Source organism: Poromitra crassiceps (genome assembly GCF_964638095.1).
Source record: "Poromitra crassiceps genome assembly, chromosome: 18".
Taxonomy (NCBI): Eukaryota; Metazoa; Chordata; class Actinopteri; order Beryciformes; family Melamphaidae; genus Poromitra; species Poromitra crassiceps.
The window spans coordinates 8,505,549-8,521,450 of NC_139636.1; the positions used below are offsets into that span (position 1 = coordinate 8,505,549).

At 44.6% G+C, this 15,902-nt stretch overlaps 1 protein-coding gene across 1 annotated transcript in view; it reads left to right on the forward strand.

Annotated features, from left to right (window-relative positions):
• elmo3 (engulfment and cell motility 3) overlaps positions 1 to 15,902 on the forward strand; it is a 35,837-nt gene that overhangs the window by 14,732 nt on the left and 5,203 nt on the right. Inside the window, exons 7-15 of the mRNA XM_083654258.1 lie at positions 5,238 to 5,337; positions 5,466 to 5,617; positions 5,932 to 6,010; positions 7,771 to 7,821; positions 8,460 to 8,582; positions 8,954 to 9,076; positions 9,555 to 9,659; positions 10,145 to 10,253; positions 11,734 to 11,870. Of these exons, the coding sequence (XP_083510384.1) occupies positions 5,238 to 5,337; positions 5,466 to 5,617; positions 5,932 to 6,010; positions 7,771 to 7,821; positions 8,460 to 8,582; positions 8,954 to 9,076; positions 9,555 to 9,659; positions 10,145 to 10,253; positions 11,734 to 11,870 (979 nt within the window). The remainder of the gene's footprint in view (positions 1 to 5,237; positions 5,338 to 5,465; positions 5,618 to 5,931; positions 6,011 to 7,770; positions 7,822 to 8,459; positions 8,583 to 8,953; positions 9,077 to 9,554; positions 9,660 to 10,144; positions 10,254 to 11,733; positions 11,871 to 15,902) is intronic.

Below are 15,902 nucleotides of genomic sequence, written 5' to 3' on the forward strand. Positions count from 1 at the left end.
TGTGTTAGCTAGCACATTCACCACTACTGCGTTTTTGTAGTCAGCGACTACTCCCAGAAGGTAGTCGATTAGTCACGGGAGATATATCATATCTTTTTTCAGCTAATAGAAATGATCAATTCTCATCAAAAAGGTCTTAAAAACAGCCACTAAAGGCCAAGGGTTAACTAATGTAGGCGGGACCAATCTGGGGGTGTGTGAAATAGGACTCAGTGCCACATATATGGCCGGGTTGTGCTGGCCAAAAATGCAGTGCTGTAACAGTAATGAACCTTGATCCGTGTGTCTCAAACTATGCTGTGTTGGGTTCCTGAATTTGAGTAAATTGGCCCTGGAAAGTCCTTGAATTTGATGTTTAAGAAGGGGGTACGGTGGTGCAGTGGTAAGCGCTATCGCCTCACAGCTAGAAGGTCCTAGGTTCGATTCCCACCTGGGACGCTGTGAGCGCTGAAGGAGTGCGTGCCCGTCCGCATGTCCTCGAGTGCCCACCACCCGGGTGGGGTCATCAAAAGGGCCTTTCTGTGTGGAGTTTGCATGTTCTCCCCGTGCCCCCTGGGGGTTTCCTTCATATAGGAACCCCTTCACCAAAACATGCAATATCCTGGTCGCTGAAGTGGTGCCTCCTCTGGTCGTTAGGGGCGCCTGTTCGGTGGGAGGGGAACTCATTGGAATAGTGTGATCCTCCCACGTGCTATGTCCTACCGGTGAAGCTTCCCCTGTCAGGTGAAAAGAAGCGGCTGGCTACTGCCCATGTCTCGGAGGAAGCATGGAGCCAGTTTCGGCTCTCCCCAGATTTATTTTATTTTTATTTTATTAGTTTATTTGGCAGGGACATATACAAAAAAACATTAAACCCCATAGGGGAAGAGATGCTTTGTAACAGATTTAGCCATAGGCTAAAGATCGGCAGAGGGTGGAGCAGCAACCAGGATAAATAAATAAAAAATTAGCACTAATGGGGGATAAAAATGGGATGGGGGGGGGGGGGGGAATAATAATAATAAGAATGTGTGGGAACCCTGTATTCATACCCGAGGATTTCTGTATGGACAGAGGGAGAAAGACTGACTGGGTGAATATATGCACATGTGAATATATGAATGCATATTTAAAATGAGGCAGAATATGGAGGAAGGAGAGTGTGTGTGTGTGTGTGTGTGTGTGTGTGTGTGTGTGTGTGTGTGTGTGTGTGTGTGTGTGTGTGTGTGTGTGTGTGTGTGTGTGTGTCTGCGCGAGGTGTGTGTGCGTCTGCGCGAGGTGTGTGTGCGTGTGTGTGTGCGTGCGTGCGTGCGTGTTTGTGTGTTCACACGTGTGTGCACGCGCACGCTGGAATGTGTGTAGCAGTGGGAGGTACAGCAGCAGAGCAGTGCATATTTCCCCCGGCTGGCTGCAGTGGAATGCTGTTGCTCAGATGGCTCGGGCTGGCACTGAGAGGTGGAGAGGCTGCTGCACATGTAGCAACATATCCTGCTAAGCTCAGTCTGCATGGAGAAACATATCCTGCTAAGCTCAGTCTGCATGGAGAAACATATCCTGCTAAACTCAGTCTGCATGGAGAAACATATCCTGCTAAACTCAGTCTGCATGGAGAAACATATCCTGCTAAACTAAGTCTGCATGGAGAAACATATCCTGCTAAACTAAGTCTGCATGGAGAAACATATCCTGCTAAACTAAGTCTGCATGGAGAAACATATGCTGCTAAGCTCAGTCTGCATGGAGAAACATATCCTGCTAAACTCAGTCTGCATGGAGAAACATATCCTGCTAAACTAAGTCTGCATGGAGAAACATATGCTGCTAAGCTCAGTCTGCATGGAGAAACATATCCTGCTAAACTCAGTCTGCATGGAGAAACATATCCTGCTAAACTCAGTCTGCATGGAGAAACATTTCCTGCTAAGCTCAGTCTGCATGGAGAAACATATCCTGCTAAACTCAGTCTGCATGGAGAAACATTTCCTGCTAAGCTCAGTCTGCATGGAGAAACATATCCTGCTAAGCTCAGTCTGCATCGAGAAACATATCCTGCTAAGCTCAGTCTGCATGGAGAAACATATCCTGCTAAACTCAGTCTGCATGGAGAAACATATCCTGCTAAACTCAGTCTGCATGGAGAAACATATCCTGCTAAACTCAGTCTGCATGGAGAAACATATCCTGCTAAACTAAGTCTGCATCCACTCTGTCCATCTTGGTCATGTGATGCTGACAGACACATGCAGTGACATCTTGGTCATGTGATGCTGACAGACTCATGCAGTGGCATCTTGGTCATGTGACGCTGACAGACTCATGCAGTGACATCTTGGTCATGTGATGCTGACAGACACATGCAGTGACATCTTGGTCATGTGATGCTGACAGACTCATGCAGTGGCATCTTGGTCATGTGACGCTGACAGACTCATGCAGTGACATCTTGGTCATGTGACGCTGACAGACTCATGCAGTGACATATTGGTCATGTGATGCTGACAGACTCATGCAGTGACATCTTGGTCATGTGATGCTGACAGACACATGCAGTGGCATCTTGGTCATGTGATGCTGACAGACTCATGCAGTGGCATCTTGGTCATGTGATGCTGACAGACTCATGCAGTGGCATCTTGGTCATGTGACGCTGACAGACTCATGCAGTGGCATCTTGGTCATGTGACGCTGACAGACTCATGCAGTGACATCTTGGTCATGTGACGCTGACAGACTCATGCAGTGGCATCATGGTCATGTGATGCTATCGTGGTCATGTGATGCTGACAGACACATGCAGTGGCATCTTGGTCATGTGATGCTGACAGACACATGCAGTGGCATCTTGGTCATGTGATGCTGACAGACACATGCAGTGGCATCTTGGTCATGTGATGCTGACAGACACATGCAGTGGCATCTTGGTCATGTGATGCTGACAGACACATGCAGTGACATCTTGGTCATGTGATGCTGACAGACTCATGCAGTGGCATCTTGGTCATGTGATGCTGACAGACTCATGCAGTGGCATCTTGGTCATGTGATGCTGACAGACACATGCAGTGGCATCTTGGTCATGTGATGCTGACAGACTCATGCAGTGGCATCTTGGTCATGTGATGCTGACAGACTCATGCAGTGGCATGCAGAAGCAGCACATCTGGCTGAGTCATGGGAGCCTCAAGGAAATTACACAATGTTGTAAAACTCACTCGAGGTGTGTCTGTGTGTGTGTGTGTGTGTGTGTGTGTGTGTGTGTGTGTTAGGGGATTTCACATACTGCTTTTAGATCAAAAACGCAATAAAAAAATCAAAAAACGTGTTCAATGCTAAAAATAGGCCGTTGGCACTTTCACATTGGCATTTTTCCGAGGCGACGTCGAACGCGTCACCATCCTGACCGCGCTCTTATTCTGAAATAAACCAGTAGATTGTCATCATGACATTACAGTATTACATAAACTACGGCAGCGCCACGATATCATCACGACCGGATAAACAGTTAATCAATGCGTAGAAATGGATGTCAATTGCTCTGTAGTACTAATGCGTGTAATGTGCACACATCATGTCATGTCTGTCAGTTGGTGATGCAGTTGCTCTGTACCTGACAATCCATGTCCCGTTCTGAAAACGGGGAAAAAGTATAAAATTCCACCATTTCCTCTCCAAACTTGTGTGGATTGTAATGTGGGAAGCAACCGCTTTCAAATGGGATGAATTGGCACTGTGCGCATCTCGTCTCATCCTTCAGGTGAGGTTATTTTTGTTATTTAATTTTCTCTGCTGGCATAGTGCGTCAGTCAGTCTCCATTGGACGCAATGAAACTAATCAACCATTAAGGAAGTACATTTTAGCAGCCTGTGTCCATTGTCAAGGGGCAAAAAATAGTGTTTCTTCCACCGGGGGTGCTATTTATATTGCTTCCAGATCAGAGCAGGTCTGATAAAAAAAAAAAGCCGTGCCGACTGCAGACTCATTTGACCTGTTAATGAACTGCCCATTGTAACTTTTAGCCCGAAGAAAAAGGCGGTAGTTTGTTTTGTGGATATTAGTGGCTTTTTTGGGCCAATCTAAAAGGGGCTTGTGACTAGTGGACTATCAAAGCCACTAGTCGACAATGTGCATATTAGTCTACTAAGCGTTCATCTGTGGTTTGAGCACGGTACAGTAACAAATAGATGCAGAGGCAGAGAAACATGGCTGTACTATAGCTACAGTGTGGAAATACTTTACCATAGCAGATAAAATCATCAGCTGTAATAATGTAAGGTTACCCTCAAAGTACCAGCACTGCATAACCATGATAATGTTACTTAATATTAATGTTAATGTGTGCTTGCTGGGTTTAGTCCAATCAGATCGCAGCTCATTTGTAAACAGCCTCTCTGCTATTTCGCATACCTCCAGGTTGGTCCCGCCTACATTAGTTAGCCCTTTACCTGCTGTATTTGAGACCTTTTTGACGAGAATTTATCATTTTTATTGGATGGGGAAAAAATGCTATATATCTCCCGGCTCACGTGACTTGTGGACTACTTTTATTTGACTGAAATGCTGTAGTGGTGAACGCCGTAGTGCAGATAAATAAAAATCTTCTCATGAATTATAATAATCTGTAAAATAAAGAGGGAGATTCTAGACTGCAGTCTGATGTGTGGCTTGAAGATCAAATTTGTAAATTTCAGAATGATGAATTGGGGGAGGAGATCCCTCCCCCGTGTGTGTGGGCGTGCGGTAGGTAGGTAGGTAGGTAGGTACTGTAGGTAGGTAGGTAGGTACTGTAGGTAGGTAGGTAGGTAGGTAGGTAGGTAGGTGTGTAATGGTTCACAAAATTCACTGTTGAGTGCAGTTCACGGTTCGGTACGTTAGAAATGGCAGAGAAATTTCCTTGATTTTATTTTTTATTTTTTTATTTTACTTATTTATTTGATTGTTTTCACAGTCTAAATTTTGTATTTCAATTACCGGTAGTTGTTTTTTTAAACACATTTTGTCCTTTTCGTCTCAGTTTAAACTTTACAGTGATGTCCTTGTAGAAGACTTGCACTGTTCAGCAGTGAGATTGGTTTGGTTTGCAATATGTATTGAACCTAAAGCCTCATACCTAAACGGTTCAGTATGAGTACGCATATTATTTTTACACCCCTAATACATAGGTATTCTTAGCACATGTGCTTGTCTGTAATAGTATTTGTGTGTCTGAGACGAGTGTCTATAATATATTTGTGTGTGGGTGGGTGTCTGTCTCGATCAGGGCTCCTGTGATCATGACCCACACGTTGACGGGCTTCATGGAACTGATGGACCACGGGATCGTTTCTTGGGAGAACCTCTCTTGTGTCTTCATCAAGAAGGTATCTGTGTGCCCGCCTGTCCCTCGGGGTGTCTTCTATCACATCCACCAACACTGTTCACTGACTTTACCCAACCTTGTCCCTCTCATGTATCTCTCTCTCTCCGTCCTTCCTTCCTCTTCTCTCAGATCGCCAGTTTTGTCAACGCTAAGGTGGCGGATGCGTCGATCCTGCAGGTGTCCCTGGACATCCTGTCGTGCATGGTGCTGAGCAGCATCAGCCTCTACAAACAGGTCAAACAGGAAGTGACCCTCGAGAGGCTCAACGCTCACCTACAGGTGTAAGTAAACCAAGATGATGGACTGGCTCATAGCAACCAGTCAGTGGTTGCTTTAATGCAGGGGGATTTCAAAGTCCCCAGGTGGCTCCAAACAGTTTGAGGCGAGGCTCAGTCAACGGAAGACAGAAGCTGCCAATCGTCTCTACTAGGTCTCATTTGTGTTATGGTTATTATACCCAGAGATCACAATGATTTCAACAACAATACATTCATTTCTCACATCCTTTTTTTTACCCTTTTATATACAGCTGTGGAACATTGTGCATTGTGTACGTTATCTCATTACACATTTCTGTCTCTGTTCTGCCTTTCAGGACGAACCAGCAGATCCAGACTAAAGCCATGGCCCTTCTTATGGCCTTACTACAGACAGCTGGAGACGCAGACAGACAGGTAACTTCTTATGGCCTTACTACAGACAGCTGGAGACGCAGACAGACAGGTAACTTCTTATGGCCTTACTACAGACAGCTGGAGACGCAGACAGACAGGTAACTTCTTATGGCCTTACTACAGATAGCTGGAGATGCAGACAGACAGGTAACTTCTTATGGCCTTACTACAGACAGCTGGAGACGCAGACAGACAGACAGGTAACTTCTTATGGCCTTACTACAGACAGCTACAGATGCAGACAGACAGGTAACTTCTTATGGCCTTACTACAGACTAGGGGTGGGAATCGCTGAGTAGCTCACGATACGATATCGTCACGATACTTGGCCCTCGATAACGATATATCACGATACTGCGATACTGCGATACTGCGATATATTGGAAGACGATACATCACGATACCTGTGTAACAAGTGAAAAAAATACCTCTGAAGGCAAAAAATCATGTATTATGCATTTATTAGCAGAATTGACATGAACTCTCTGAGTTCACTCACTCACTCATACCATTTTCGATACCACGGAGGAAAAGTTACACATTAAGTCTTTTTATTATTACTATTAAAACAAGAAAACCTATATAACCTACCTACCTACCTATATAATTTCTAAAAGTAGATATTAATGATCAAACATTTCCATTCATGTAGCCTACAGTAGTTATGTTTTTGTTTCAACTACAAACATAAATAAAGTCAACTTGAAACTATGTTTCAACTACCACACACAGCATAATATTTTAGCCTGTTTATTTAAAAAAAAAAAAAAAAAAAAAAAAAAAAAAAAAAAAAAATTAATTAATAAACATATCGATACTTGGCGCCAGTGTATCGATAACGTATCGCGGGTGGAAATATCGCGATAACGTGGGTATCGATATTTTGTCCCACCCCTACTACAGACAGCTATAGATGCAGACAGACACGTAACTTCTTATGGCCTTACTACAGACAGCTGGAGACGCAGACAGACAGACAGGTAACTTCTTATGGCCTTACTACAGACAGCTGGAGATGCAGACAGACAGGTAACTTCTTATGGCCTTACTACAGACAGCTGGAGACGCAGACAGACAGACAGGTAACTTCTTATGGCCTTACTACAGACAGCTGGAGATGCAGACAGACAGGTAACTTCTTATGGCCTTACTACAGACAGCTGGAGACACAGACAGACAGGTAACTTCTTATGGCCTTACTACAGACAGCTACAGACGCAGACAGACAGGTAACTTCTTATGGCCTCTGTCTGTCTGTCTGTCTCACGGTGTCTGCTGCAGACAGCAGGAGACACAGACAGACAGATAAGCCTTTCTCTCTCTCTGCTCTGTTCCTGCCTCTCTCCCTCATTGTACGGAAACAGTCCCCTCTTTCAGGCAGCCCCCATCTCTCTTCTCTCTGTCTCAGCTGTCTCTTTGTCCCACACACTCCTTCTTTATCTCACTCTTTCTCTTTCTATCCCTTTCTCTCCCACACACACACACACACACACACACACATACATGCACTTCTTCACTTTTAGCTCAACAAATCCACCCTTCTTATTAGTCAGAACCAAGCCAAACGAGCAAATCAGTCCCCAACAAAAGGAGGTTTGGTGGGGACGTGTGTGCCAGTGAGCGCTGGTTTCGTCACAGAGGTGGTCCCTCCTTCCGCCCGCTAACCCTGTTCCTGACCGTACATCGCCACCCCATGTCAGAACCGTGTCATTGCACCTCATTCTGCCACTAAACAAAAGTTCTCTGTTTGTCTTTTCCAGGAGATGTTCGCATTCTTGGCCAAGAAGTATCTCCGGCAGTACATCTACAAAGTAAATCATCGACTTAATTTACATTTGAGTCCTGGTCTGCGTTTTGCCTTGTCAGCACCACTGGATCGTGCAGTGAATGAATTAGCACACTGATGCATGGAAGCCTGTTGTGGAAGTTATTGAGTTATCAGAGAAATGTTTAATTTGAGTAAATGGCGATTATCTTTCTAGAATGGCAGAGGCTGAATGAAAGTAAATCATAAATTCCAGTTATATTGTTAGGATATTTTAGTTCCTCTAACATCATTCTAACATCATTTATTTGTGTTTCTTTTTCTTTTCTTTTCTTAAATTTTCTCTTATTCTTATTTTTAGTTTCTTTTATTTATTTATTTTAGTGTTCTGTTTTTGCATTTTGTTTTCTTCTTTGTCTGTCATGTAATGTGTATTGTTGTCTTGGACCCCAGGAAGACTAGCTGTCGTATAGGCGTCAGCTAATGGGGATCCTTTTAAATAAAGAAAATAGACATTCCTTGCACTGTACCAAAGTATTAAGTGGTATCAAACAGACAGCTTTCAGTATCCCTAATCATCACTAAATATTTCATGAAAGCAGAATTTGCCGTGCTGCAGTTCTATACATTCAAACATGACTCAAAAGCTAGCTCATGTAACCATGTGCCGTTTCACTTCTACAGAATATCATCCATAGCTCTGCTTCGGTGGGGGATGAGATGGCCCACTACCTCTACGTGCTGCAGTCGGTCACCTTGAATCACCTGGAGCGTCGCATGAGGATGCCTCTCGACAGTTACAACCAGGTGGGTCCTGATGCTGACGCTGCAAAGTCGAATTTCACCAGTGCTGGTTTTTGTGTCTAAAACATTGCATTTAGAAATGTGACCACATTTAATTTAAATTGAATGCGGTGGGTGCCGCACTATCATTTTGGCTAGTCATAATGTGATGAGAGATATTTTAAATGAGCATTTAAGATATCTCTCATGACCAATCGAAGTGCTCATTTAAGATTTTTTTGAATAGCACTACGGGTAAGAGGAAAAATTTATATTTTAGATTTTTCTTTTGGGGTGAACTGTCCCTGTCCTCTCAACATGTCCCTGTCCTCTCAACATGCACACAACTTCCAGTAACTGTCCATCTTTGACCTTTTGACCCTTCCTCCCTCCAGGATCAGCGGGACATCCTTCACGGTTTGCGGCAGGCGGCGTTTGAGATGGAGAGCGAGAACAGCCTGAGCCACGAGAGACGGCGCTCGCTCTGCGCCAAGGAGTTCAAGAAGCTGGGCTTCTCCGTAAGCCTCCACTCTTTCTTCCTTTCTATCCATCCAGTTAACAGAGGCAAAGTGAACGCCACTTCCTGCTTCAGCACTGTACCAGAGATTTTCATCCGCCATTTATTTTCCCATCGACATTTCGTAAAATGCTTATAAACATAGTTTTACTTGTTCAAACCAAACAGTTGAGATATATTTAGAAACAGGAGAGATTGCATAACATTTCACTCCGACCAAAACATTAAAAAAAATTGCAGATTTAAAGAAAATATTCTTTCAATGTTGTTTTTTTCAGTTTTGATCCGAGTGAAATGTTCTATGGTCTTTCCCGATTATAGCGTTAGCTGAACCGCTTGGTTTGACGAAGTAAAACTATGTTTATAAGCATTTTACGAAATGTACCCCGACCCCACGTCCTTGAATATGAGTATAATATCAGGATTCATATTTCTATTTGTACCAATGTGATTTGTGTTGATCTCCTATTTCCTTACAGAACAACAGTAACCCTGGTCAGGACTTGGTGCGAACCCCTCCTGGTCTTTTAGCACTGGACACCATGTCTTATTTTGCCAACCGCTATCCTGACGCCTACAGTAGGGTGAGCACTTTCTATATGTCGTTTATTCAATCATTTGAAGAGTTTAAATTGTTTAAAGTGATATTTCCATGACACAATATAACTTATATAACTTACTTAACTATAACTAACTATAGCTTTGTAAGACCTTTTGGGCAGTAAACTGTCGGAAATTGTTTAGCACTATTTTCTGAGTGTCTTTATCTATAATCAAAAACAAAAAATCACTACATGAAAAATGTATCTGTAAAAAATAAAAATAAATGAAAAAAATGAAAAGCATAGAGCCCTCGATCACAGCATTTCATTCTCATTCTTATGTTATTCTTATTGTTATGTACCGGCTGCCCAGTTATTTCAATAATCACATGTATGCTATTATCTTATATGTCTAGGGGTTAACTGGCATAATGATATGGTAACATGAGAAAGAAAACAATAATAGGCTGTGACTTATAGAGGACAGACCGTTGAGAGGTTTCATTTATTTTCTCTCTCTCCATCAGTTTGTGTTGGAGAACAGCAGTCGGGAGGATAAACACGAGTGTCCGTTTGCCAGGAGCAGCATCCAGCTCACGCTCATCCTGTGTGAAATCCTTCGCATCGGAGAGCTCCGTAAGTCCACCTACAACCTGCTAGTTCAGAGCCCCGTAAGTCCACCTACAACCTGCTAGTTCAGAGCCCCGTAAGTCCACCTACAACCTGCTAGTTCAGCTGCTAGCTCAGAGCCCCGTAAGTCCACCTACAACCTGCTAGTTCAGAGCCCCGTAAGTCCACCTACAACCTGCTAGTTCAGCTGCTAGCTCAGAGCCCCGTAAGTCCACCTACAACCGCTGCTAGCTCAGCCCCGTAAGTCCACCTACAACCTGCTAGCTCAGAGCCCCGTAAGTCCACCTACAACCTGCTAGCTCAGCTACTAGCTCAGAGTCCCGTAAGTCCACCTACAACCTGCTAGCTCAGCTGCTAGCTCAGAGCCCCGTAAGTCCACTTACAACCTGCTAGCTCAGAGCCCCGTAAGTCCACCTACAACCTGCTAGCTCCGCCTTCACCCGTAACCCCTGGCCAAACCCCTCCTATAACTCAGTTTGGTACATTCTTGCAGGGTTGTTCAGGGATAGAGGATTGTTTAGCTCGCCCCAACGAGGTTTTAGCTACCCCCAAAGGCCCAAGGTCACACAAAGTCCTGATATATTTTACTTCAGGACAGCCCTGACTGCATACTAACTCAAATTTCTAGAAAACATTTTTACAAACATTTGCAATTAAGACACTTCATAACATCAAAATATCAATTATTGAACAGATTACACTGGTTAATCAGAATGGTAGCGGGCATATATGTTTTATAACATCTTGGTAACATATCCAGTAGAATCAACATCAGATAGGTTAAATGCTTGGATAATAGACACACAAGAGGATATTGCGTTGGAGTATTGGGAAATGGCCTGTTTAAAGGCACAAAATCAAACAATCAATACAAGATTCAAATTACTTCAGTATAAGTGGCTATTGAGAATGTATAGAACCCCTGTTATACTTCATCATATTTCCCCTAACATTCCAGATATTTGAATGAGAAAGGAACTTTGTTTCATTGCTTATGGGAGTGCCCAAAGATACCGATATTTTGGGAAAAGGTTGTTAAATGTTTATCACAGATAATTGAAAATAACATCCCATTGAAGGCAAAATTATGTACATGTATACTTGGAATATATCCAGAGGACTTTGTAAAAACAACAAAACAAACAAAAATGATGGACTTTGGACTTCTCCAGGACAGGTGAATTATTGCATTAAATTGGAAAAAATTTGGAATGACCACCGCTTGGAGTTTGGAAACGAGAGTTGTTGACATGTCTTGGGCTGGAGAGGTTGACCTATATTGTTAAAGGAAGGAAGGAAGGCATATATATATATATATAATGTATGTGTGCGTGTATGTATGTGTATATATATAGAGGCTATGTATATACACACACATATATATAGTATTTTCTTTCTTTTCTACTTTTCTACTATATTTCATATGCGAGGGTCGAATGGATGTGATAAATAAATCAGATGTAAAAAACGTTTTCCTCCGTGGCAGCCTCCGAGACCGGCTCAGACTACCACCCCATCTTCTTCAGCCAGGACCGTCTGCTGGAGGAGCTCTTCTGTGTCTGCATCCAGCTGCTCAACAAGACCTGGAAGGAGATGAGAGCCACACAGGAGGACTTTGACAAGGTACCCTAGCCTGGCACAGCACAGCACAGCACAGCACAGCACAGCATGGCGTGTCTTACTGCTCACTACAGGACACCGCAGGCCTTGTGAAACTGAGCCAGGTATTTCTTATGGTAATGGAGTACCGCAGGAATAAGTCCGGAAAACATCGACGCTAGCACTTCCTTCGTATGTGTAAAAGTGAAGTGGTCCTCATTTGTGAAGATGACCACAACAGCATCAATCGCTCTATGAGGCTGTATTTCTTAAAGAGGTCTAAGGTAATCTTAGTCCATTGGCGTACAATTAACCACAATCCAGGGTTTTCCCTGCGAGCCACCCCCCCCAAAGGCCTGATATATTTGAGTTCAGGATAACCCTGACTATACTGTACACTAACCCAAAAGTCACATGTAGGCTCTGCGTGACAGTGCCGAGTCTGCCGACTCTGCTACACTGGCAAATAACTGCTCAATGGCTGTTTCAGAATGTCACAGTGGGCATGACGACTGTCACGGTGTGTGTGTGTGTGTGTTTGTGTGTGTGTGTGTGTGTGTGTGTGTGTGTGTGTGTGTGTGTGTGTGTACAGGGACGACATGGCTATTTCATCTGCTCATTCAGATCTAAGCCTCCCCTGGCCAGAACATTGTCTGCCTCCATGCCAGCTTGTCACAACAAACCGTGTGGTGGAGCTGCTCAGTACAGAGACCCATCTGTGGCAGCCCACCATCATTTCAGACAGGCCAAAAGCACAAATACGATTCCCCAAAACTGATCAAATCATGTGAAAGGTGGCCATCACTCTTTGTTCCTGTCTCATCTCCGCTTGCCCGTGTGGGCCTGCGACCATAAAAGCCACATGGGCTCCTGCTCGCACACAGATGGATCTGGTCAAGCGGGATCCTTTTAAATAGGTTTTTATAGTGGATTTATGTTGGTTTTTAGTGTGCGGAAACACAGCAGCAACAATACCGTGCTGACTTTCTATGGGTGCTTTCTTATGCTAACCCACCCTCTGCCTCCCCCACAGACGGCGTGTAGCGCTCAGGAACACAGGGTGACCTTACAACCACAGTTAGTTGTTCTGGCACCACAGAAGCAGTGAGTGAAGACTCACAGCAGTGGGGTCAGCTCTGGGAAAAAAGATTGAAAAGCCTGTCTTCCTGAAAGGGAGAGCTAGCGGCGCTTTGTGTCTGCAGCACCGTTTCAGCGGTCATCATCAACAAAGTAAAGTGCCCTCCCGACGGCCATAAAACTCGGCGACCTCGCGACCTTTGGGGGAGCGGGCCGGCGTCCCGAGCGCCGGGTCCAGCGGGCCGGTCTTTGTTTTGGCCCGCGGCCCCCCCCCCCCCCTACCCAGCGTGCTTTGGGGCAAGGACAAAGGGACATTAGGTGGACAAAGAGAAGCGTGGTGGGCGGCAGAAACACACGGAGAAGGAAACCAGGACAACAATGCGCCCGGAGCATCAGCAATAATGAGACAACAAGAGAGGAAACCTCTGGAAACAATATGAGTCTGAGAGAGAGAGAGAGAGAGAGAGAGAGAGAGAGAGAGAGAGAGAGAGAGAGAGAGAGAGAGAGAGAGAGAGAGAGAGAGAGAGAGAGAGAGAGAGAGAGAGAGAGAGAGAGAGAGAGAGAGAGAGAGAGAGAGAGAAACAATATGAGTCTGAGAGAGAGAGAGAGAGAGAGAGAGAGAGAGGGAGAGAGAGAGAGAGAGAGAGAGGGAGAGAGAGAGAGAGAGAGAGACGTGTGTTGGCTGGATGGATGGTTGAAGGGTTTTGTTGATTGGTTAGTTCGGTGGTTACATGAAATTAATTGCAAACTTAGGTTTGCTCACTGCAGGAATTCAAAATGTTTTAAACCTCAATTTGGCAGTCAGTCTGTTAAGAGGCTATGTTTAGCCCTCACTCATGTGCATGCTGTTATCTCTCTCCCTCCACCCATCTCTCTCTTCTCTAGTCTCCCCCCTCCCTCCATCAAATTCACCCCCCCCCCCCCCCCCCCCCTCCATCAAATTCACCCCCGTCCCCCCGTCCCCCCCCCCTCCGTCTGTCATGTCGATTTTTGGCGCTAATCATTCGCAGGCAGCTGGGCAGTTTGTCCAATATGCACGTGTGTGTTTGCCTGGGTCCTATAACCCCTGTGTTAACCCAACAGGGACAGCTGCCAGTCACCATTCCTATTGGCCAGTTCAGCTCAATGACAGAGGGGCTGGACAGGGGTGTGTGTGTGTGTGTGTGTGTGTGTGTGTGTGTGTGTGTGTGTGTGTGTGTGTGTGTGTGTGTGTGTGTGTGTGTGTGTGTGTGTGTGTGTGTGTGTGTGTGTGTGTGTGTGTGTGTGTGTGTGTGTGTGTGTGTGTGTGTGTGTGTGTGTGTGTGTGTGTGTGTGTGTGTGTGAGAGAGAGAGAGACTATCAGGGTGTCTGTTTACTAAACAGCCATAGGACTGCACCTCTCATCTCCGGTCAGAGAGCTGATCTCTCTCTCTCTCTCTCTCTCTCTCTCTCTGTCAGTCTTCTCATTTCACACTCCTTGTCATCCCTCTCTCGCTTCTTTCTCGGGTGGAATTCACACTTGGATTGAAATATTTTGTGCAAATAGAGTTGCGCTTGAAGGAGGAAAGATGGAGGTGAGATTTTCTTTTTTGTTATCTTACTGGCTTGGAATGTGATCTTTTTAAAATGTGTAATTAGTTAATTGAGCTTGTCAACAGCCCAAGTCAATCATCCCTTTAAATGTGCCAGTCGGCACTTTTTACATCCATAGTTCATCCATCCATCATCCATAGAAAAGAAGCGGCTGGCGACTGCACATGTATCGGAGGAAGCGTGTGCTAGTCTCCAACTCTCCCCAGATCAGCAGAGGGGGTGGAGCAACGACCCGGGACAGCAGGGGGAATTGGCCAAGTACAATTGGGGAGATCTTGGGGGGGGCTTGACGGCATGACTTGTTAAATTGAAGCCGACACAGAGAGACAGAGGGTGACCCCTGCTCACCAAAAACAAGACCATTTGATCAAGCTGTGTGCCTGCCCTGCGTGTGTGTGTGTGTGTGTGTGTGTGTGTGTGTGTGTGTGTGTGTGTGTGTGTGTGTGTGTGTGTGTAAAATCTATAGCTAAATTTAGTGTTAGGGCCACGGTTGTAAATTGTGGAAAATCGATATAAAAATCGATAGCGCTTCCCACGACTAAGCTAACGCCAGCTAATTGTCTTACTCTCTCTTCCCTCTCACACACAAATGGCACTGCTGACCTAGATCAATGATGTTCACACCCAGTTTGAGCAAATAATGAGTCAACTAGCACATAACTAGACCAAGTCTGCTGTGGAGCAACCTGTCCACATAACTATATAGGCCTACTATAATACAAGTGAACTAGGATTCAGACAGTTTCCTAGCTAGATAAGATTTGAATTCATTTAAATGGTTCTTGGCAGGTATCCTCTCTTTAGGTTACTAGCCCTGTTGGTGGGTGAACCTCTCCTCTGATTTAAATTGTAACGTCCTTGAATCTTGTTTTTGCATGTTAGGACCCCCTCGAAAACGAGATGATTCATCTCAAGGGGTTTTTCCTAAATGAATAAACTTGAATATATAACCTAAAGATTATGTTGAACACAACTTTCTAGAATGTCAGAGGTTTAAAGCAGTCAATTGTTCCCAGTGTGATGGGACTTTCTGTGTGAGCTGTGCCCTGATTTCTGCGCTTCTGGATGAAAGAATCCCCCACCCTGGGATCCATTAAGTACTGCTGCTGCCATTACCACTACCGCTAATTGTAAGAGAATAGAGTGCCAAAGTCACGCAATCTTCCAGGTTTGCTATGGGACCTAAGGGATTGAATTCCCATTCATTTTTCCATTGACGACTCGTAAAATCCTTATAAGAGTTTTATTTGGTCAAACAAAGTGATTCAGCTATATTCAGAATCACCAGAGACCATAGATCTTCTTCTTCTTCTTCTTCTTCTTCTTCATCGCGTTTTTTGTGTGTGTGTGTGGGGGGGGGGGGGTTGTAAATGTTTTGGTCCGAGTGAAATGTTCTGTGGTCTCTCC